This window comes from Oncorhynchus mykiss, chromosome 4 (genome assembly GCF_013265735.2).
Source record: "Oncorhynchus mykiss isolate Arlee chromosome 4, USDA_OmykA_1.1, whole genome shotgun sequence".
NCBI lineage: Eukaryota > Metazoa > Chordata > Actinopteri > Salmoniformes > Salmonidae > Oncorhynchus > Oncorhynchus mykiss.
Window position 1 is genome coordinate 38,959,070 of NC_048568.1, and position 23,431 is coordinate 38,982,500.

General features: G+C 44.4%; 1 protein-coding gene across 1 annotated transcript in view; it reads left to right on the forward strand.

The window, feature by feature from the left end:
- The first annotated feature begins 1,465 nt into the window (after positions 1 to 1,465).
- The window catches only part of LOC110521104 (ras-related protein Rab-15), a 34,024-nt gene continuing 12,058 nt past the window's right edge, over positions 1,466 to 23,431 (forward strand). The window contains exons 1-3 of the mRNA XM_036976243.1: positions 1,466 to 1,871; positions 20,693 to 20,753; positions 21,070 to 21,130. Of these exons, the coding sequence (XP_036832138.1) occupies positions 1,748 to 1,871; positions 20,693 to 20,753; positions 21,070 to 21,130 (246 nt within the window). The 5' untranslated portion in view covers positions 1,466 to 1,747. The remainder of the gene's footprint in view (positions 1,872 to 20,692; positions 20,754 to 21,069; positions 21,131 to 23,431) is intronic.

Here is a 23,431-nt window from a genome sequence, read left to right on the forward strand (position 1 = left end):
ACCGGCCACGAACGATGTGTTTACAATACCGCTTTGGTAATAAAGCATCATTTGTTTCACCACAACTTCTGGGGTAGCTAGCTTTAGCTTGATACTTAGCTAGCACCAATACAACCAGCCTGAAAGCAATGATCAGTAGAAACTGCAGTCATTTTCATTATTCTTAGCAATGATTTAGGAATCCTTGTGAGTAAGTATTAGCTAGGTTGCCACTTGTTGTTCGCCTATTGAAATTGAACTTCTGTTCATGAAAATATATAGCTAGCCAGCTACTTAACCCTGTTGCCCAAAGCTAACGTTGTAAGCAGCCAGCTAGCTTCCTCTGGCGAGTGAGGCTCACCCGGCCTGGATTGTTTTGTGAAGCTAGCCACAATAAGGATTAGACACAAATGGAATTTGCGGTTAACCTTCAAAATAAAAGTATGTCATTGACAGTGATGCAAATGAATACAAATAGTTGAATTATGCCATATGTTTATTTTGAAGGCTAACCCAAAAGTCCACTATTGTGGCTCATCCACCATTAATCAAATAAGAACTGTCTTTATAAATTAAGGTTATTTTAGATGATGACACCTAGCTATATAGAAACAGATTGTCGTTTTGCTATGTTTTTGGGGAAGAACATTGTTTGGATCCGTTGAGCTAGCTAGCTAGCTTTTTGTTATGACCAGCACTGAAGGTGCGCGAGACAACTTTACCAGCATCATAGCATACAGCATCATAGCAACATATGAATCGTTGTGACATATGAAATACGAGTGATCATGTAATCAATGTGTAATAACTTCGTAAAACATTTATGAACCCGTTAAATTATTACGTGACGTGCCGTCATATTCATGTCCTGATTGGTCAACAAGAGTGTTATTTGACAAAAAATGTCAAATAGTATATTTTTTGACACGCAAAGACCCAAATGGCGTTCCATTGAAATCCTGGTTGAGAATGAAACGACTTGACAACGAAACAGCACAGCAAGTAAGTGAAAGAAATAGGTTTTGATGATGTTTTACTGGCAATGGGGACATACGTAAATGCCAACAAAATAACTTTTTTGGTCAGTGTTGTGTATGTGTGTAACCTTTTTATTTAATTTGCTGTCATATTAGTGCATGAATATTCTGATGAATCCTAAAATACATGCCTAGGGGTAGGGGTCATTTATGAAAAAATGTGTTAACTCAATCCAACCATGCTTTATTTGTTATGTGGTAAAACGTCTACTAGAATCCTTTACAGATAAACGTGTAGGCTACTTGGCACATCATAAAATAACAATTATTTTAGGCTGTGGGAATAAAAGAAATAGCCCTATTTAATTTAGCTCACTTTAGGTAGCCCGTGTTTTCTTTGCACAATTACTCTTCCTGGTGTAGTTTACGGACAATAAAATAATAAAGGTGTTTCTTCTGTACTGTCGTGTTTACTCCCGCGCGTTCTCAACCAACCATCTCGCGTGTCGGTGATGTCAAGTGAAAAGCGGATGCTGCTGGGAGCTTCCCCCGCCACCGCACCCATCAGAGGAGGAGTGGGCTGGGTGGAATCCCTTCTCTTATACCTAGGCTTTGTTACCAAAGAGACCGCTCCTCTTGGTTTGATAGACAGAGCTGCTCGCCGGTTCCTCGAAAGACGATCAAAAGACTTGATTGCATTTTGGGCAGACATGGGCTGGGGTGTAGCTGTGTTGCTTTTGGTAATTCGTTGCTGAGTTAGCTTTGCTGGCTGTTCTAATTTCTAACACGCTATGGCTAAGCAGTATGATGTGCTCTTCCGACTCCTGCTTCTCGGAGATTCGGGGGTCGGAAAAACATGTTTATTATGCAGATTCACGGACAACGAATTTCACCCGTCTCACATTTCCACAATCGGTAAGACCATTCCTTTGATGCACGAATACATTATTATTTTTTTGGAGGGGGGGGGGGGGGGGGGGGGGGGGGGTTGATCAGAATGCACCTAATCAGATCTGATTATCTCTATGCTAAATAGTCTAATCGAATATAATTGTCGCTCTATCAATTAGCCTATTGAAAAGAGCATGTACATTATTCTACATTTTATTTGTGCAGAATGTACCAATTTGCTATTAGACATTTGCAATTAGCCCCATTGTGTATTAAAATGAAGTGTCCCTCTCTTTCTCAAAGCATTGTATCATTCTATTGTTTTGCATATCTGAGCTCTGATTACAAAACGAATTAGTTTCAGTAATATAATTTTTTTTTTTTTTTTTAAAGCCAGTTGCGAGGTTGGGGGGGGGGGGTCGTCCACTTGGTAAAATATCCAACTGCACTAATGATGACCACCAGTAGACTACACTTACTGCAGTTGCTACCTGGATACAGAGTGATACATGGTATACCACATCAGATGTTATCTGCAAACTATGAGCAGGATATTGAATATGTTTATGTTATTTTGAACAAAGTAAAAATGCATGAATACAAGTAGAGTATTCCAAGACGTTATGTAGCCTATGGGACTATCAGTAACTGTCAGAAACAATTGGGACACATTTGTTACACCATTTTTTTTGTGAATAGCTGCTTCTTTTACTAAATGCACGTGAACAAAAGTAAAGTGAATTTTTTTTTTTGTGGGAAAATGTGTCACTTTTACCCACAATTACCTCAGGGTAGCCTAGTGGTTAGAGCATTGGACTAGTACCCGAAAGGCTGCAAGTTCAAATCCCCGAGCTGACAAGGTACAAAATCTGTCATTCTGCCCCTGAACAGGCAGTTAACCCACTGTTCCTAGGCCCTCATTGAAAATAGGAATTTGTTCTTAACTGACTTGCCTAGTAAAATAAAGGTAAAAAAAAACTACTTGTACCCCTGCACATTGCCTCGGTACTGGTACTCCTGGTTTATAACCTTGTTACGTTTTAACTCGGCACTGTTGGGAATGGGCACTGTTGGCACTGTTGGGAATGGGCACTGTTGGGACTGTTGGGATTGGGCACTGTTGGGACTGTTGGGAATGGGCACTGTTGGCACTGTTGGGAATGGGCACTGTTGGCACTGTTGGGAATGGGCACTGTTGGCACTGTTGGGAATGGGCACTGTTGGCATTGTTGGGAATGGGCACTGTTAGGAATGGGCACTGTTGGGAATGGGCACTGTTGGCATTGTTGGGAATGGGCACTGTTGGGAATGGGCACTGTTGGGAATGAGACTGTTGGGAATGGGCACTGTTAGGAATGGGCACTGTTGGGAATGGGCACTGTTGGCATTGTTGGGAATGGGCACTGTTGGCACTGTTGGGAATGGGCACTGTTGGCATTGTTGGGAATGGGCACTGTTGGGAATGGGCACTGTTGGGAATGAGACTGTTGGGAATGGGCACTGTTAGGAATGGGCACTGTTGGGAATGGGCACTGTTGGCATTGTTGAGAATGGGCACTGTTGGGAATGGGCACTGTTGGGAATGAGACTGTTGGGAATGGGCACTGTTGGGGCTTGTAAATAAGCATTTCACTGTGAAGTCTACACTTGTTGTATTCAGCGCGTGTGACCAATGATATTATTTTGGTTTGAAATATATACATAATCTACATGCCTTGTCATTTTACTGCAATATAATATATATATTAGAGTTACTAATAGTGTAAAAGTTATTGTCATGCAAAATAGTGTAATTTCACCTACGCTTCATCCTTGGTCATTGCTTTGCCTCGGTCCAACCCTTGTAGAGAGAGAGAGAGAGAGAGAGAGAGAGAGAGAGAGAGAGAGAGAGAGAGAGAGAGAGAGAGCGAGAGAGAGAGAGAGAGAGAGAGAGAGAGAGAGAGAGAGAGAGAGAGAGAGAGAGAGGCAGAGAGACAGAGAGAGACAGAGAGAGAGAGAGAGAGAGCGAGAGAGAGAGAGAGAGAGAGAGAGAGAGAGAGAGAGAGAGAGAGAGAGAGAGAGCATTAAAGCAGTGGCCTACGGACCCAACAAGGTTTTCCCCTATAGTTAATATGGGCTGTCATACTCCATTCCTCAAATGAACAGCTCCTCACTCTACTCCACTGCCTTCCTATTGAGCCCGGTGAAATAAGCTATCAGAACCGACCTGTACCAGTCATTCTCCTATCTTCCCAGTCAAGGCAGGTTTTCCTTTCTGTGACTGAACTCCTCCTCCCTGGGTTCAGGGACATCACAGAGAAATATCAGATTATGTTCCAAATGGAACCCTATTCCCTATATAGTGCACTACTTTTGACCAGGGCCCTATTCCCTATATAGTGCACTACTAGAGCCGTATTCCCTATGTAGTGCACTACTTTTAACCAGGGCCCTATTCCATATATAGTGCACTACTATTGACCAGAGCCCTATTCCCTATATAGTGCACTACTATTGACCAGAGCCCTATTCCCTATATAGTGCACTACTTTAGACATTCGGTCCTCTAATACAGGACTAGTAAAGTACACTAGCAACCTGCATGTCCCTTCCACCTGATGATCTCTCTTTTTCAGCTATCTATTTCCTGTGTTTGAGGGGTTCAAAATCTACTTGTCACTTAAATCTCACTGGATTGATTGTTTTCCTTTTACTCCTGCGACTTTTTCATACGCTTTGCTTGTGCTTCTAGTTGTTTTAGTAATGACCTGTCAAACACACCCTGGTACTGGCTGAAATAGACTCAACGGAATAGATTGTCTTTCTGTTGCATCAGGATCTGGATCTTATATCACTTATATCACAAGAACAAGAAAGATAACTTTATTTTGATGGGTGTAAAAAAATTTTTTTTTGTGGAATTTAAAAAAGTAATAATTAGAAATGTTTACAAATTAGATGCTCTGAAATGAAAGCAATTTACGAAAATTAACATTCAGATTATAGTAGTATTATGTCTCGTCTCACAAACAATGTAAAGTACACTACATGATCAAAAGTATGTGGACACCTCCTCGTCTAACATCTCATTGCATAATCATGGGCATTAATATATAGTTGGTCCCTCCCTTTGCTGCTATAACAGCCTCCACTCTTCTGGGAAGGCTTTCCACTAGATGTTGGAACATTGCTGCGGGGACTTGCTTCCATTCAGCCACAAGAGCATTAGTGAGGTTGAGCACTGATGTTGGGTGATTAGGCCTGGCTCACAGTCGGCGTTCCAATTCATCCCAAAGGTGTGCGATGGGGTTGAGGTCGGGGCTCTGCAGGCCAGTGAAGTTCTTCCACACCGATCTCAACAAACCATTTCTGTATGGACCTCACTTTGTGCAAGGGGGCATTGTCATGCTGAAACAGAAAAGGGCCTTCCCCAAACTGTTGCCACAAAGTTGGAAGCACAGAATCGTCTAGAATGTCATTGTATGCTGTAGCGTTAAGATTTCTATTCGCTGGAACTAAGGGGCCCGAAACATGAAAATCAGCCCCAGACCATTAAGCCTCCTCCACCAAACTTTACAGTTGGCACTAGGCATTGGGGCAAGTAGCGTTCTCTTGGCATCTGCCAAACCCAGGCTGCCAGATGGGGAAGCATGATTCATCACTCCAGAGAACGCGTTTCCCGTGCTCCAGAGTCCAATGGCAGCGAGCTTTACACCACTCCAGTCGACGCTTGGCCTTGCGCATGGTGATCTTAGGCTTGTGTGCGGCTGATCGGCCATGGAAACCCATTTCATGAAGCTCCCGACAAACAGTTATTGTGCTGACGTTGCTTACAGAGGCAGTTTGGCACTCAGTAGTGAGTGTTGCAACCGAGTACAGGTCCCGTTCTATGAGCTTGTGTGGCCTACCACTTAGCGGCTGAGCCGTTGTTGCTCCTAGATGTTTCCAATTCACAATAAGAGCACTTAAAGTTGACCGGGGCAGTTCTAGCAGGGCAGAAATCTGACGAACTGACTTGTTGGAAAGGTGGCATCCTATGACGGCGCCAACATTGAAAAGTCCCTGAGCTCTTCAGTAAGGCCATTCTACTGCCAATGTTTGTCTATGGAGATTGCATGGCTGTGTGCTCGATTTTATACACCTGTCAGCAAAGGGTGTGGCTGAAACAGCTGAATCCACTAATTTGAAGGGGTGTCCACAAACTTTTTAATATTCAGTATAGTGTATGGATAAATAGGTGTAATCTAGACCCAAACGTGTATATATATTTTTCCCAGGGTATTCTGCTATTGACACACTAGTTGAATTATGCAACAGAACGTGACAACAACAATAATAAGCAGGCAGTGTAGACAGCGCAGGTGAATGTAGGCAGGCCTCGTCAGAGGACGTTATTGGGGTTGCAGCCTTGTTCCACCCCTTTATGCTAATGTATCAAATATACAAATACACCACAATAATTATGCAAATTATGTACTTTTATTTATTTTAACACTGAATATCAAATAAATACCTGACACCATTAGAAAATGTATATATGAGATAATTCTAAGCGTTTTGACGACTGTTGCCAGAGTACATTATACACATTATCAACATTCTAGGATAGAATTTTGGAAGAACCCATTTCTAGAGTTCTATGGTGTTCTCTGTCTAAAGTTGTAGAACCTGGAGTGTTCTTCAGAGAACTACATCCCTAGTGTTATCTCTGTGGTGTTCTCTGTCTAAAGTTCTAGAACCTGGAGTGTTCTTCAGAGAACTACACCCCTAGTGATATATCTGTGGTGTTCTCTGTCTAACGTTCTAGAACCTGGAGTGTTCTTCATAGAACTACATCCCTAGTGATATCTCTGTGGTGTTCTCTGTCTAAAGTTCTAGAACCTGGAGTGTTCTTCAGAGAACTACATCCCTAGTGATCTCTCTGTGGTGTTCTCTGTCTAAAGTTCTAGAACCTGGAGTGTTCTTCAGAGAACTACATCCCTAGTGATCTCTCTGTGGTGTTCTCTGTCTAACGTTCTAGAACCTGGAGTGTTCTTCATAGAACTACATCCCTAGTGATATCTCTGTGGTGTTCTCTGTCTAACGTTCTAGAACCTGGAGTGTTCTTCATAGAACTACATCCCTAGTGATATCTCTGTGGTGTTCTCTGTCTAAAGTTCTAGAACCTGGAGTGTTCTTCATAGAACTATATCCCTAGTGATATCTCTGTGGTGTTCTCTGTCTAAAGTTCTAGAACCTGGAGTGTTCTTCAGAGAACTACATCCCTAGTGATCTCTCTGTGGTGTTCTCTGTCTAAAGTTCTAGAACCTGGAGTGTTCTTCATAGAACTACATCCCTAGTGATATCTCTGTGGTGTTCTCTGGCACAAAGCATATTGTGTTCTAGAATATAGTGTTCTGTTCTCTGTCGACTGCTCCAGCTCGCCCAGCCGGCTACGTCAGATCAAATAACTGGGTGGGTTGCAGGTGCAGCCAGGTATTCCAGCCAGGAGTGGAGTGGTAATATGTTTGTCTGTCTGCTATAAGACAACAGTGCTTCTGTAAACAGGGTTACAGATGGCCACTCATGTGCCTGTCTGCTATCGGCTGTCTACCAAATGACATCCTATTCACTAAATAGTGCACTACTCTTGACCAGGGCCCATAGAGCTCTGGTGAAAGGTTGTGCACTATGTTGGGAATAGGGAGCCATTTGGGATGCGGTCTGTCTAAGGACCTCTATGGGAGATCAAACAAACCAAATTGAGTCCACAGAGAGGCATAGATCCAGACCGACTGACCAACACTGGCTAACACCACTCTGACTATCAATATAGTGTATACACACACACACACACACACACACACACACACACACACGTTGGTTTTACTATCCTTGTGGGGACCAAACAATTGATTTCCATTCAAAATCCTATTTTCCTAACCTAACCCTAACCCCAATGCCCTACCTCTAATCCCTAACCCTAACCCCAATGCCCTACCCCTAATCCCTAAACCTAACCCCAATGCCCTACCTCTAATCCCTAACCCTAACCCCAATGCCCTACCTCTAATCCCTAAACCTAACCCCAATGCCCTACCTCTAATCCCTAACCCTAACCCCAATGCCCTACCCCTAATCCCTAACCCTAACCCCAATGCCCTACCCCTAATCCCTAAACCTAACCCCAATGCCCTACCTCTAATCCCTAACCCTAACCCCAATGCCCTACCTCTAATCCCTAAACCTAACCCCAATGCCCTACCTCTAATCCCTAACCCTAACCCCAATGCCCTACCCCTAATCCCTAACACTAACCCCAATGCCCTACCTCTAATCCCTAAACCTAACCCCAATGCCCTACCTCTAATCCCTAACCCTAACCCCAATGCCCTACCCCTAATCCCTAAACCTAACCCCAGTCCCCTAACCCTAACCCTAATGCCCTACCCCTAATCCCTAAACCTAACCCCAGTCCCCTAACCCTAATGCCCTACCCCTAATCCCTAAACCTAACCCCAGTCCCCTAACCCTAACCCTAATGCCCTACCCCTAATCCCTAAACCTAACCCCAGTCCCCTAACCCTAACCCCAATGTCCTACCCCCAAACCTAAACCTAACCCCAATCCCCTAACCCCAATGTCCTAAACCTAAACCTAACCCCAGTCCCCTAAACCTAACCCCAATGTCCTACCCCTAATCCCTAAACCTAACCCCAGTCCCCTAACCCTAACCCCAATGTCCTACCCCCAAACCTAAACCTAACCCCAGTCCCCTAACCCTAACCCCAATGCCCTACCCCTAATCCCTAAACCTAACCCCAATGCCCTACCCCTAATCCCTAACCCTAACCCCAATGCCCTACCCCTAATCCCTAAACCTAACCCCAGTCCCCTGACCCTAACCCCAATGCCCTACCTCTAATCCCTAACCCTAACCCCAATGCCCTACCCCTAATCCCTAAACCTAACCCCAGTCCCCTAACCCTAACCCCAATGCCCTACCCCTAATCCCTAACCCTAACCCCAATGCCCTACCCCTAATCCCTAAACCTAACCCCAATGCCCTACCTCTAATCCCTAAACCTAACCCCAATGCCCTACCCCTAATCCCTAAACCTAACCCCAATGCCCTACCCCTAATCCCTAAACCTAACCCCAATGCCCTACCTCTAATCCCTAACCCTAACCCCAATGCCCTACCCCTAATCCCTAAACCTAACCCCAGTCCCCTAACCCTAACCCCAATGCCCTACCCCTAATCCCTAAACCTAACCTCAGTCCCCTAACCCTAACCCCAATGTCCTACCCCCAAACCTAAACCTAACCCCAATCCCCTAACCCCAATTCCTTAACCCTAACCCCAATCCCTTAACCCTAACCCCTAAACCTGAACCTACCCTCTAAGCCTGAACCTAACCTCTAAGCCTGAACCTAACCCCTAAGCCTAAAATATCATTTGTTATAGCTGCCTCCACATGTTCTTCAAATACTCAAGTAGGCCAACACGTTCTTCAAATACTCAAGTAGGCCCACATGTTTGTCAAATACTCAAGTAGACCCACATGTTCTTCAAATACTCAAGTAGAATCCACATGTTCTTCAAATACTCAAGTCGATTCCACATGTTCTTCAAATACTCAAGTAGGCCCACGTGTTCTTCACATACTCAAGTAGGCCCACATGTTCTTCAAATACTCAAGTAGGCCGACATCTTTGTCAAATACTCAAGTAGACCCACACTTTCTTAAAATACTCCAGTAGGCCCACATGTTCTTCAAATACTCAAGTAGGCCCACGTCTTCGTCAAATACTCAAGTAGGCCCGCACGTTCTTCAAATGCTCAGGTAGGCCCGCACGTTCTTCAAATGCTCAGGTAGGCCCGCACGTTCTTCAAATGCTCAAGTAGGCCCACATGTTCTTCAAATACTCAAGTAGGCCCACATGTTCTTCAAATACTCAAGTAGGCCCACATGTCCTAAATAGTGTTTCTATTAATATCTTCTTCTGAATATTTGTGTTCATTTCAAGTTTAGACTCTCAACTAAGACCTGTGACTGTGTTTTTGACAGTGTCTCAGAAACACACAGCCAAGACTCTATAGATGGGAGTATATTATATTGTTATGTATATATATATATATATATATTGTTTCTGAGACTCAGCATTTAGGATAGAGTGTTTCCAAGCAGAGGAAGACCAAAAGGCCATTACCACTATTGGCAGACTCACTAAAGGTTAGAGACAGTGATTTAATAGAACAATAACGTTCTTCCCTGTGTTCCCACAGCCTGACAGATACCAGGTGTTCTAGCTGTAGATGGCTATGACTAAAATGATGTTGTACCTTACGCTAGGTAGGGCTCAGAGTTTACCTGTCAGGTCATGTGATCTGGTGATGCTGTACATTACGCTAGGTAGGGCTCAGAGTTTACCTGTCAGGTCATGTGATCTGGTGATGCTGTACCTTACGCTAGGTAGGGCTCAGAGTTTACCTGTCAGGTCATGTGATCCGGTGATGCTGTACATTACGCTAGGTAGAGCTCAGAGTTTACCTCTCAGGTCATGTGGCCTGTAGGAACTCCTGCCCCCCTCTTCTTCTGTTAGTTTAGAACTCTAGACCTGAATGCATTAATGTTATTAATTTAATAAGGTTCAGGTTAACACACTATTACCATGTGTCCAGCTGGTGGTCCTCTGTAGCTCAGTCGGTAGATCATGAGGCATGAATCACCAAGACAGTGGGTTTGATTCCCAGAACTACCCGTATGTGAAATATTTCAGCACTCATGACTATAAATGTGTTTGGATAAAATCATCTGCTAAATGGTATATATATTATTGCCACTTTATGTGCAACCTCCACTACCTCCACTGGTCACCGCAGTAAGCAGCTACCGCCAGGCAGCCATGATTTAGGAGACATGTTTAATCACACGATCCATGCATTTAATCTCCCTCGCCTGAGCGGTCGGCCTGTCAATGACCTGTGAACTCCTTGGAGCCTCTGGCTGTCATATTGGCTGTGAGGGATAGTAGGAGGTGTGTGTGTGTGCGTGCGTGCGTGCGTGCGTGCCCTATATCATGAAACAATAAGCAGCTCTTCGAACCCACATCTACTACGTCCCCCCCCCCACCACCACTGTTAAGTGCTGCTTATTATGGGATAGCTACAATAAAGGGGATGCCCTGGACATGGCTCACTGACAGAGATAGGATACGTCCCAAATAACACCCTATTCCCTATATAGTGCACTACTTTTGACCAGGGCCCATAGTGTTCTGGTCAAAAGTAGTGCACAATATAGGGCAATAGGGTGTCATTTGGCACGCACATATACTTATGCATTCATAGAAATGGTTGGCTAATTGCTACGCTAAGTAGAAACACTGTTGTCAGTATGTTGAATTAAACTGTTGGGTGTGATGAACATAGATCTACTGAATACTATATGACTGTGTGATACAACTCTGGGTTAAACACACTGTAAACACAAAATACTATATCAACTCTGGGTAAAACACACTGTAAACACTCAATTCTATATAAACTCTGGGTAAAACACACTAAACAGTAAATACTATATCAACTCTGGGTAAAACACACTGTAAACACTAAATACTATATCAACTCTGGGTAAAACACACTGTAAACACTAAATACTATATAAACTGTGTAAAACACACTGTAAACACTAAATACTATATAAACTGTGTAAAACACACTGTAAACACTAAATACTATATCAACTCTGGGTAAAACACACTGTAAACACTAAATACTATATCAACTCTGGGTAAAACACACTGTAAACACTAAATACTATATCAACTCTGGGTAAAACACACTGTAAACACTAAATACTATATCAACTCTGGGTAAAACACACTGTAAACACTAAATACTATATCAACTCTGGGTAAAACACACTGTAAACACTAAATACTATATCAACTCTGGGTAAAACACACTGTAAACACTCAATTCTATATTAACTCTGGGTAAAACACACTGTAAACACAAAATACTATATAAACTCTGGGTAAAACGCACTGTAAACACTAAATACTATATCAACTCTGGGTAAAACACACTGTAAACTCTACATACCGTATGGCCGTCTGATACAACTCTGGGTAAAACACACTGTAAACACTAAATACTATATCAACTCTGGGTAAAACACACTGTAAACACTAAATACTATATCAACTCTGGGTAAAACACACTGTAAACACTAAATACTATATCAACTCTGGGTAAAACACACTGTAAACTCTACATACCGTATGGCCGTCTGATACAACTCTGGGTAAAACACACTGTAAACACTAAATACTATATCAACTCTGGGTAAAACACACTGTAAACACTAAATACTATATCAACTCTGGGTAAAACACACTGTAAACACTAAATCAACTCTGGGTAAAACACACTGTAAACACTAAATACTATATCAACTCTGGGTAAAACACACTGTAAACACTAAATACTATATCAACTCTGGGTAAAACACACTGTAAACACTAAATACTATATCAACTCTGGGTAAAACACACTGTAAACTCTACATACCGTATGGCCGTCTGATACAACTCTGGATAAAACACACTGTAAACACTAAATACTATATCAACTCTGTGTAAAACACACTGTAAACACTAAATCAACTCTGGGTAAAACACACTGTAAACAGTAAATACTATATCAACTCTGGGTAAAACACACTGTAAACACTAAATCAACTCTGTGTAAAACACACTGTAAACAGTAAATACTATATCAACTCTGGGTAAAACCCACTTAATAGGTCTAGTTGAAAGCTGCTTGTTTTCTTTGCCTTACTTGTCCCAAGGTGGACGCTTTAGTTTATTCTCCCTCCCTTCCCCTGTCCTTTTGTATGTTTCAGTGCTGCCAATGTAGTTTACAATGGACAAGCTTGCTGTTTGTGTCCTAAGCATAGAGTCCCCTGAAGACTACAGTACTGTGAATGGCTTGGCATGGCCTTAGTGAGGAGAATCACTCTGATTCACTCTTATAGGGTTTGCAAAATTTCCAGGTTTTCCAGAAATCCTGGTCGGTGGATTCTGGGATTTAATTCCCACCTGAATCTAGGAATTTTGATACCAGGATTTCTGGAAAAGCTGGGATTTTTTTTGGCGGGGAAAAGTTACTGGATTGTTGCAACGTCTCTCACACTGTGTGACAGATCCAGAGATGTGACTGGAGACTCCTATGGTGTCACTGTCTACAACCATTTATATTGTAGTCATTGTAGCAGACTCTCTCTCCTAATCCTAAACGATTTTGCTGTCAGTGCATTCAACTAAGGCAGGTAAGACAACCGCATTAGCACAGTCACAGCCATGTTTTAGGGTAAGACAGGCCCCGCTCTCCCCAGTTGTCCCAGCGTCTATGTGTCCAACATAAAAGCCTGTCTGTCAGTATTAGGCCCACTGCCTACAGTACACTCCTGTCGTGTCATCACCTGATGAAGGTAGAAGTGAGCTGTGTCCAAGGTCATTAGACCAGTCACCTCCTTGTACCTATTAACCCTGTACAGCTTCTCCGCCTTGCAGACTGTGATGAAACGCTTACCGTGACAAATTAGCCACGGCTTTCTCAGAGGGGAGCTGTATTTGAGCTGTCATTGTCACGGCCGGGTGTGATGTGTGATGGGCTGTAGAGTCATAGACGGTGTCCATTTCATTCACAGAGACACAGACACTGTGACAAAAGACTTCGGGTCTGCAAGTCGACCGGTACACACCTAGTGATCCTATTGTAGCGACCTCATCAAGGGTGGCGAGCGGCGCCAGCAGTTTAAGGCACTGCATCTTAGTGCTGGAGGTGTCACTACAGACCCTGGTTCGACCTTAGGTTGTAAGCACATCCGGCTGTGATTGGGAGTCCCATAGGGCGGCGCACAATTGGCCCATTGTCGTTAGGGTTTGGCCGGTGTAAGTGTCCCTGTCGGGGTCGTGTCCCTGCCGGGGTCGTGTCCCTGTCGGGGCCACCCCCCGGAACTCGCTACAATATGAAAACCCCTCTCACCTTATACAATAATATTTTTCTTCTTCAAATCCGATGTTTGAACACTACTGTGATATATTCTATCAGATCTTGCTTAGATAGCTGAGCCAACACTTCCCATTCATCTATTCTAGAGGACATCTTAGATAGCTGAGCCAACACTTCCCATTAGTCTATTCTAGAGGACATCTTAGATAGCTGAGCCAACACTTCCCATTCATCTATTCTAGAGGACATCTTAGATAGCTGAGCCAACACTTCCCATTCATCTATTCTAGAGGACATCTTAGATAGCTGAGCCAACACTTCCCATTCGTCTATTCTAGAGGACATCTTAGATAGCTGAGCCAACACTTCCCATTCATCTATTCTAGAGGACATCTTAGATAGCTGAGCCAACACTTCCCATTCATCTATTCTAGAGGACATCTTAGATAGCTGAGCCAACACTTCCCATTCATCTATTCTAGAGGACATCTTAGATAGCTGAGCCAACACTTCCCATTCATCTATTCTAGAGGACATCTTAGATAGCTGAGCCAACACTTCCCATTCATCTATTCTAGAGGACATCTTAGATGGCTGAGCCAACACTTCCCATTAATCTATTCTAGAGGACATCTTAGATAGCTGAGCCAACACTTCCCATTCATCTATTCTAGAGGACATCTTAGATAGCTGAGCCAACACTTCCCATTCATCTATTCTAGAGGACATTTTAGATAGCTGAGCCAACACTTCCCATTCATCTATTATAGAGGACATCTTAGATAGCTGAGCCAACACTTCCCATTCATCTATTCTAGAGGACATCTTAGATAGCTGAGCCAACACTTCCCATTCGTCTATTCTAGAGGACATCTTAGATAGCTGAGCCAACACTTCCCATTCATCTATTCTAGAGGACATCTTAGATAGCTGAGCCAACACTTCCCATTCATCTATTCTAGAGGACATCTTAGATAGCTGAGCCAACACTTCCCATTCATCTATTCTAGAGGACATCTTAGATAGCTGAGCCAACACTTCCCATTCATCTATTCTAGAGGACATTTTAGATAGCTGAGCCAACACTTCCCATTCATCTATTCTAGAGGACATCTTAGATAGCTGAGCCAACACTTCCCATTCATCTATTCTAGAGGACATCTTAGATAGCTGAGCCAACACTTCCCATTCGTCTATTCTAGAGGACATCTTAGATAGCTGAGCCAACACTTCCCATTCATCTATTCTAGAGGACATCTTAGATAGCTGAGCCAACACTTCCCATTCATATATTCTAGAGGACATCTTAGATGGCTGAGCCAACACTTCCCATTCATCTATTCTAGAGGACATCTTATATAGCTGAGCCAACACTTCCCATTCATCTATTCTATAGGACATCTTAGATAGCTGAGCCAACACTTCCCATTCATCTATTCTAGAGGACATCTTAGATAGCTGAGCCAACACTTCCCATTCATCTATTCTAGAGGACATCTTAGATAGCTGAGCCAACACTTCCCATTCATCTATTCTAGAGGACATCTTAGATAGCATATACTTTGAAGCTGCACGTCACTCACTCCCAGATCACTGAATGCAGGGATGACTCCAGGAGAGAAGCAAAATGAAAGATGTAGAGGGAGAGACGTGGAGAGCGAGAAGCATAGAAAGAGTGAGGGGAAGAGAGAGAGAGAGAGATGCTTGGAGAGAAGCAAGACAAAGAGAGAGAAAGAGGGAGAAAGAGGGAGAGAACGAGAGCCTTCATGTCTGTGTTTTTTCCTGCTTTCACTCCTCCCAGCCCCAGGCAAGACAAGCCAGTGACCTTTCACTGTGCCACGGTCTGCATACTCCTTCCCTAGTCGCACAGTCCTAGTTGTCACACAGTCCTAGTAGTCACACAGTCCTAGTTGTCACACAGTCCTAGTAGTCTCACAGTCCTAGTAGTCACACAGTCCTAGTAGTCACACAGTCCTAGTAGTCTCACAGTCCTAGTAGTCACACAGTCCTAGTTGTCACACAGTCCTAGTTGTCACACAGTCCTAGTAGTCTCACAGTCCTAGTAGTCACACAGTCCTAGTAGTCACACAGTCCTAGTTGTCACACAGTCCTAGTAGTCACACAGTCCTAGTAGTCACACAGTCCTAGTAGTCACACAGTCCTAGTAGTCACACAGTCCTAGTTGTCACACAGTCCTAGTAATCTCACAGTCCTAGTTGTCACACAGTCCTAGTAGTCACACAGTCCTAGTTGTCGCACAGTCCTAGTAGTCACACAGTCCTAGTAGTCACACAGTCCTAGTTGTCACACAGTCCTAGTAGTCACACAGTCCTAGTTGTCACACAGTCCTAGTAGTCACACAGTCCTAGTAGTCACACAGTCCTAGTTGTCACACAGTCCTAGTAGTCACACAGTCCTAGTAGTCACACACTCCTAGTAGTCACACAGTCCTAGTAGTCACACAGTCCTAGTTGTCACACAGTCCTAGTAGTCACACAGTCCTAGTTGTCACACAGTCCTAGTAGTCACACAGTCCTAGTAGTCACACAGTCCTAGTTGTCACACAGTCCTAGTTGTCACACAGTCCTAGTTGTCACACAGTCCTAGTAGTCACACAGTCCTAGTTGTCACACAGTCCTAGTAGTCACACAGTCCTAGTAGTCACACAGTCCTAGTTGTCACACAGTCCTAGTAGTCACACAGTCCTAGTAGTCACACAGTCCTAGTTGTCACACAGTCCTAGTAGTCACACAGTCCTAGTAGTCACACAGTCCTAGTAGTCGCACAGTCCTAGTAGTCACACAGTCCTAGTTGTCACACAGTCCTAGTAGTCGCACAGTCCTAGTTGTCACACAGTCCTAGTTGTCACACAGTCCTAGTAGTCACACAGTCCTAGTAGTCACACAGTCCTAGTAGTCACACAGTCCTAGTAGTCACACAGTCCTAGTTGTCACACAGTCCTAGTAGTCACACAGTCCTAGTTGTCACACAGTCCTAGTTGTCACACAGTCCTAGTTGTCACACAGTCCTAGTTGTCACACAGTCCTAGTTGTCACACAGTCCTAGTTGTCACACAGTCCTAGTAGTCACACAGTCCTAGTAGTCAGACAGTCCTAGTAGTCACACAGTCCTAGTTGTCACACAGTCCTAGTAGTCACACAGTCCTAGTAGTCACACAGTCCTAGTAGTCAGACAGTCCTAGTAGTCACACAGTCCTAGTTGTCACACAGTCCTAGTAGTCACACAGTCCTAGTAGTCAGACAGTCTTAGTAGTCACACAGTCCTAGTTGTCACACAGTCCTAGTTGTCACACAGTCCTAGTTGTCACACAGTCCTAGTTGTCACACAGTCCTAGTAGTCACACAGTCCTAGTAGTCACACAGTCCTAGTAGTCACACAGTCCTAGTAGTCAGACAGTCCTAGTAGTCACACAGTCCTAGTTGTCACACAGTCCTAGTAGTCACACAGTCCTAGTAGTCAGACAGTCCTAGTAGTCACACAGTCCTAGTTGTCACACAGTCCTAGTAGTCACACAGTCCTAGTAGTCACACAGTCCTAGTTGTCACACAGTCCTAGTTGTCACACAGTCCTAGTAGTCACACAGTCCTAGTTGTCACACAGTCCTAGTTGTCACACAGTCCTAGTATTCACACAGTCCTAGTAGTCAGACAGTCCTAGTAGTCAGACAGTCCTAGTTGTCAGACAGTCCTAGTTGTCACACAGTCCTAGTAGTCAGACAGTCCTAGTAGTCAGACAGTCCTAGTTGTCACACAGTCCTAGTAGTCACACAGTCCTAGTAGTCACACAGTCCTAGTTGTCACACAGTCCTAGTAGTCACACAGTCCTAGTTGTCACACAGTCCTAGTAGTCACACAGTCCTAGTAGTCACACAGTCCTAGTTGTCACACAGTCCTAGTAGTCACACAGTCCTAGTAGTCACACAGTCCTAGTAGTCACACAGTCCTAGTTGTCACACAGTCCTAGTTGTCACACAGTCCTAGTTGTCACACAGTCCTAGTAGTCAGACAGTCCTAGTAGTCACACATTCCTAGTTCTCACACAGTCCTAGTTGTCACACAGTCCTAGTTGTCACACAGTCCTAGTAGTCACACAGTCCTAGTAGTCACACAGTCCTAGTAGTCGCACAGTCCTAGTAGTCGCACAGTCCTAGTAGTCACACAGTCCTAGTAGTCATACAGTCCTAGTAGTCACACAGTCCTAGTTGTCACACAGTCCTAGTAGTCACACAGTCCTAGTTGTCACACAGTCCTAGTAGTCACACAGTCCTAGTAGTCACACAGTCCTAGTAGTCACACAGTCCTAGTAGTCACACAGTCCTAGTAGTCGCACAGTCCTAGTAGTCACACAGTCCTAGTAGTCGCACAGTCCTAGTAGTCACACAGTCCTAGTAGTCGCACAGTCCTAGTAGTCACACATTCCTAGTTGTCACACATTCCTAGTAGTCACACAGTCCTAGTTGTCACCCAGTCCTAGTAGTCACACAGTCCTAGTAGTCACACAGTCCTAGTAGTCACACAGTCCTAGTAGTCACACAGTCCTAGTAGTCACACAGTCCTAGTAGTCGCACAGTCCTAGTAGTCACACAGTCCTAGTAGTCGCACAGTCCTAGTAGTCACACAGTCCTAGTTGTCACACAGTCCTAGTAGTCACACAGTCCTAGTTGTCACACAGTCCTAGTAGTCACACAGTCCTAGTTGTCACACAGTCCTAGTAGTCACACAGTCCTAGTTGTCACACAGTCCTAGTAGTCACACAGTCCTAGTTGTCACACAGTCCTAGTAGTCACACAGTCCTAGTAGTCACACAGTCCTAGTAGTCGCACAGTCCTAGTAGTCGCACAGTCCTAGTAGTCGCACAGTCCTAGTAGTCACACAGTCCTAGTAGTCACACAGTCCTAGTAGTCACACAGTCCTAGTTGTCGCACAGTCCTAGTAGTCACACAGTCCTAGTAGTCGCACAGTCCTAGTAGTCACACAGTCCTAGTTGTCACACAGTCCTAGTAGTCACACAGTCCTAGTTGTCACACAGTCCTAGTAGTCTCACAGTCCTAGTTGTCACACAGTCCTAGTAGTCACACAGTCCTAGTAGTCGCACAGTCCTAGTAGTCGCACAGTCCTAGTAGTCACACAGTCCTAGTTGTCACACAGTCCTAGTAGTCACACAGTCCTAGTAGTCGCACAGTCCTAGTAGTCACACAGTCCTAGTAGTCACACAGTCTTAGTAGTCACACAGTCCTAGTAGTCACACAGTCCTAGTAGTCAGACTGTCCTAGTAGTCACACAGTCCTAGTTGTCACACAGTCCTAGTTGTCACACAGTCCTAGTTGTCAGACATTCCTAGTTGTCAGACAGTCCTAGTTGTCAGACAGTCCTAGTTATCACACATTCCTAGTTGTCACGCAGTCCTAGTAGTCAGACAGTCCTAGTAGTCACACAGTCCTAGTAGTCACACAGTCCTAGTTGTCACACAGTCCTAGTTGTCAGACAGTCCTAGTTATCACACAGTCCTAGTTGTCAGACAGTCCTAATAGTCACACAGTCCTAATAGTCACACAGTTCTACACTCTTAGAAAAAAAGGGTTCCCTTAGGATAACCCTTTTTGGTTCCAGGTAGAACCATTTTGGGTTCCAGGTAGAACCCTCTGTGGAAAGGGACATACAGTATATGGATCCCAAAAGGGTCGTACCTGGAAACAAAAGGTTTCGACCTGGAACCAAAAATGGTTCCTCAAAGGGTTCTCCTGTGAGGACAGCCAAATAACCATTTTAGGTTCTAGGTAGAAACCTTTTCTTAAAAAAAAAAGTGTTGCTTTACTGTTTCAACAGACCTCTCTGTCTCTCCCTGAAGTGGAGTGAACTCCAGTCTAGGCCCAGGCCTGTGAGAGAGTGTCTATCGTGTTTAAGATGAGTGTCTGAGTGCAGAGACTGTATCAAGCCATCACACGGCAGTATGAAAAGTAGGCCTGTGAGAGTGTCACTAGTTGTCTATCGTGTTTTAGATATGCGTGCCGAGATGAGACTCGTTTCGAATGAACACACTGAAGTACAAAAGCAATATGTCACATCTATCAGAGTATCTTTCTCATGGGAGTGCCCTGTCAACAGAAGAGGTGTATATCACCCACAATGGGCATCTCACGGGTTAAGTCTGAGGGTCTGAGAGTGTGGCTACAGGGTCGACAGATGAGCTTCAGTGCCAAAGCCCTTATCAAGTGAACACACTGCAGTTTAAAAGCAGTATTTCTGTCATCTACGCTGCTCATTTTCAATGGAGGGCCTGCTCAGGCTGAGTAGAGGAGGAATGTAACTGATGAAAAACACACCACAGGCAGAGTATCAGAGTGTCTGAGGGACTGAGTATTGATTTGCCACAGTTAACCCTTCCCTGGAGTGGAGCCTTACATCATGAGTAATGGTTTGTGAGTCTTTTATCTTTTTTAGTTGGGGTTCATTGGTTAGAGCTGTTTGTTGACTGTTGGGGTGGTTAAATGCCATGTATGTTTACCTACGTATTAGTCTGAGAGAGGATTTCAGATCGGCCAAAAACATTTAGGATAGAAAACATATTAGTCTAATAGTTTAGGATAGAAAACAGAAGAGAAAATCTCACCTCACCCCCCCCCCTTACCACGGCTCACCTTAACCACGCCTCACCTTAACCTTGCCTCACCCCCCCTTACCTCGCCTCACTTCACCTCACCCCCCCCCCCCCCACGCCTCACCTTAACCTCACCTCGCCTCACCTTAACCTCGCCTCACCTCTCCACACATTAAATAGGATGAATTAACCTGAGGTTTCCATAGGCACAATATTGACTTGTCTGTTCTTTGTCTCTCCTCAGGAGTCGATTTCAAAATGAAGACGCTAGAGATAGACGGCATCAAAGTGAGGATACAGATTTGGTAAACCAAAAGCAGCCGCATTCATATTCTACATTGACACCATGTTAGTCATTTAGGAGGACACTCGTGTTCAGGCTTACAGTGGCTGACATACGGCTGCTTACAGACGGGACACTAAACAAGTTCAGACAAAAGGACATCCCCTCTCTGTAGTGCACAAAAACCCTTTGCAATGACTCGTACCTCAAGATAAAAAAAACGTTTTTTTGAACTCACAAAGATCCACCGTGGATCGAAACAGCCTGATATTATCACTATTCACTGGCCTGTATGGTAATTTTCTAAAAGAGGGTGATTGACTTTTGATTTCTTCCAGGGACACAGCAGGACAGGAGAGATATCAGACCATCACTAAGCAGTACTACAGACGAGCACAGGTATGATAACTACTATTCCTCATGATATTGCAGGTACGAGGTCAGATCAGGTAAGATAACTACTCTCTCTGCTAGTTAGTGTCATAGTAACAGTTTCCTGGTGTTAGTTAGTGTCATAGTAACAGTTTCCTGGTGCTAGTTAGTGTCATAGTAACAGTTTCCTGGTGCTAGTTAGTGTCATAGTAACAGTTTCCTGGTGATAGTTAGTGTCATAGTAACAGTTTCCTGGTGCTAGTTAGTGTTATAGTAACAGTTTCCTGGTGCTAGTTAGTGTCATAGTAACAGTTTCCTGGTGCTAGTTAGTGTTATAGTAACAGTTTACTGGTGCTAGTTAGTGTTATAGTAACAGTTTACTGGTGCTAGTTAGTGTCATAGTAACAGTTTCCTGGTGCTAGTTAGTGTCATAGTAACAGTTTCCTGGTGCTAGTTAGTGTCATAGTAACAGTTTCCTGGTGCTAGTTTGTGTCATAGTAACAGTTTCCTGGTGATAGTTAGTGTCATAGTAACAGTTTCCTGGTGATAGTTAGTGTTATAGTAACAGTTTCCTGGTGCTAGTTAGTGTCATAGTAACAGTTTCCTGGTGCTAGTTAGTGTCATAGTAACAGTTTCCTGGTGCTAGTTAGTGTCATAGTAACAGTTTCCTGGTGCTGGTTAGTGTCATAGTAACAGTTTCCTGGTGCTAGTTAGTGTTATAGTAACAGTTTCCTGGTGCTAGTTAGTGTCATAGTAACAGTTTCCTGGTGATAGTTAGTGTCATAGTAACAGTTTCCTGGTGATAGTTAGTGTCATAGTAACAGTTTCCTGGTGCTAGTTAGTGTCATAGTAACAGTTTCCTGGTGATAGTTAGTGTCATAGTAACAGTTTCCTGGTGCTAGTTAGTGTCATAGTAACAGTTTCCTGGTGCTAGTTAGTGTCATAGTAACATTTTCCTGGTGCTAGTTAGTGTCATAGTAACAGTTTCCTGGTGCTAGTTAGTGTCATAGTAACAGTTTCCTGGTGATAGTTAGTGTCATAGTAACAGTTTCCTGGTGCTAGTTAGTGTCATAGTAACAGTTTCCTGGTGCTAGTTAGTGTCATAGTAACAGTTTCCTGGTGCTAGTTAGTGTTATAGTAACAGTTTCCTGGTGATAGTTTTATTTAAATGTTTTACCTTCGATCCAGCAACCTTTCGGTTACTGGCCAACACTCTGACCACTAGGCTACCTGCCGTCCCTACACTCTGACCACTAGGCTACCTGCCGTCCCTACACTCTGACCACTAGGCTACCTGCCGTCCCTACACTCTGAACACTAGGCTACCTGCCGTCCCTACACTCTGACCACTAGGCTTCCTGCCGTCCCTACACTCTAACCACTAGGCTACCTGCCGTCCCTACACTCTAACCACTAGGCTACCTGCCGTCCCTACACTCTAACCACTAGGTTACCTGCCGTCCCTACACTCTAACCACTAGGCTACCTGCCGTCCCTACACTCTAACCACTAGGCTACCTGCCGTCCCTACACTCTAACCACTAGGCTACCTGCCGTCCCTACACTCTAACCACTAGGCTACCTGCCGTCCCTACACTCTAACCACTAGGCTACCTGCCGTCCCTACACTCTAACCACTAGGCTACCTGCCGTCCCTATACTCTAACCACTAGGCTACCTGCCGTCCCTACGCTCTAACCACTAGGCTACCTGCCGTCCCTACGCTCTAACCACTAGGCTACCTGCCGTCCCTACGCTCTAACCACTAGGTTACCTGCCGTCCCTACACTCTAACCACTAGGCTACCTGCCACCCCTACACTCTAACCACTAGGTTACCTGCCACCCCTACACTCTAACCACTAGGCTACCTGCCACCCCTACACTCTAACCACTAGGCTACCTGCCGTCCTTACACTCTAACCACTAGGCTACCTGCCGTCCCTACACTCTAACCACTAGGCTACCTGCCGTCCCTACACTCTAACCACTAGGCTACCTGCCGTCCCTACACTCTAACCACTAGGCTACCTGCCACCCTATTTATTGTCATAGTAACAGTTTCCTCCTGTCCACTCACCACCCTTATCACCCATGGATACTATAATACGTGGTGTTGCTTTGACAACCATAACAGAATCAGATGACATGTTTCTTCCCTTCCCCCCCCCTTCCTTTCCCTTCCCTTCCTTTCCCTTCCCTTCCCTTCCTTTCCCTCCCCTTCCTTTCCCTCCCCTTCCTTTCCCTTCCCTTCCCTTCCTTTCCCTCCCCTTCCTTTCCCTCCCCTTCCTTTCCCTCCCCTTCCTTTCCCTCCCCTTCCTTTCCCTCC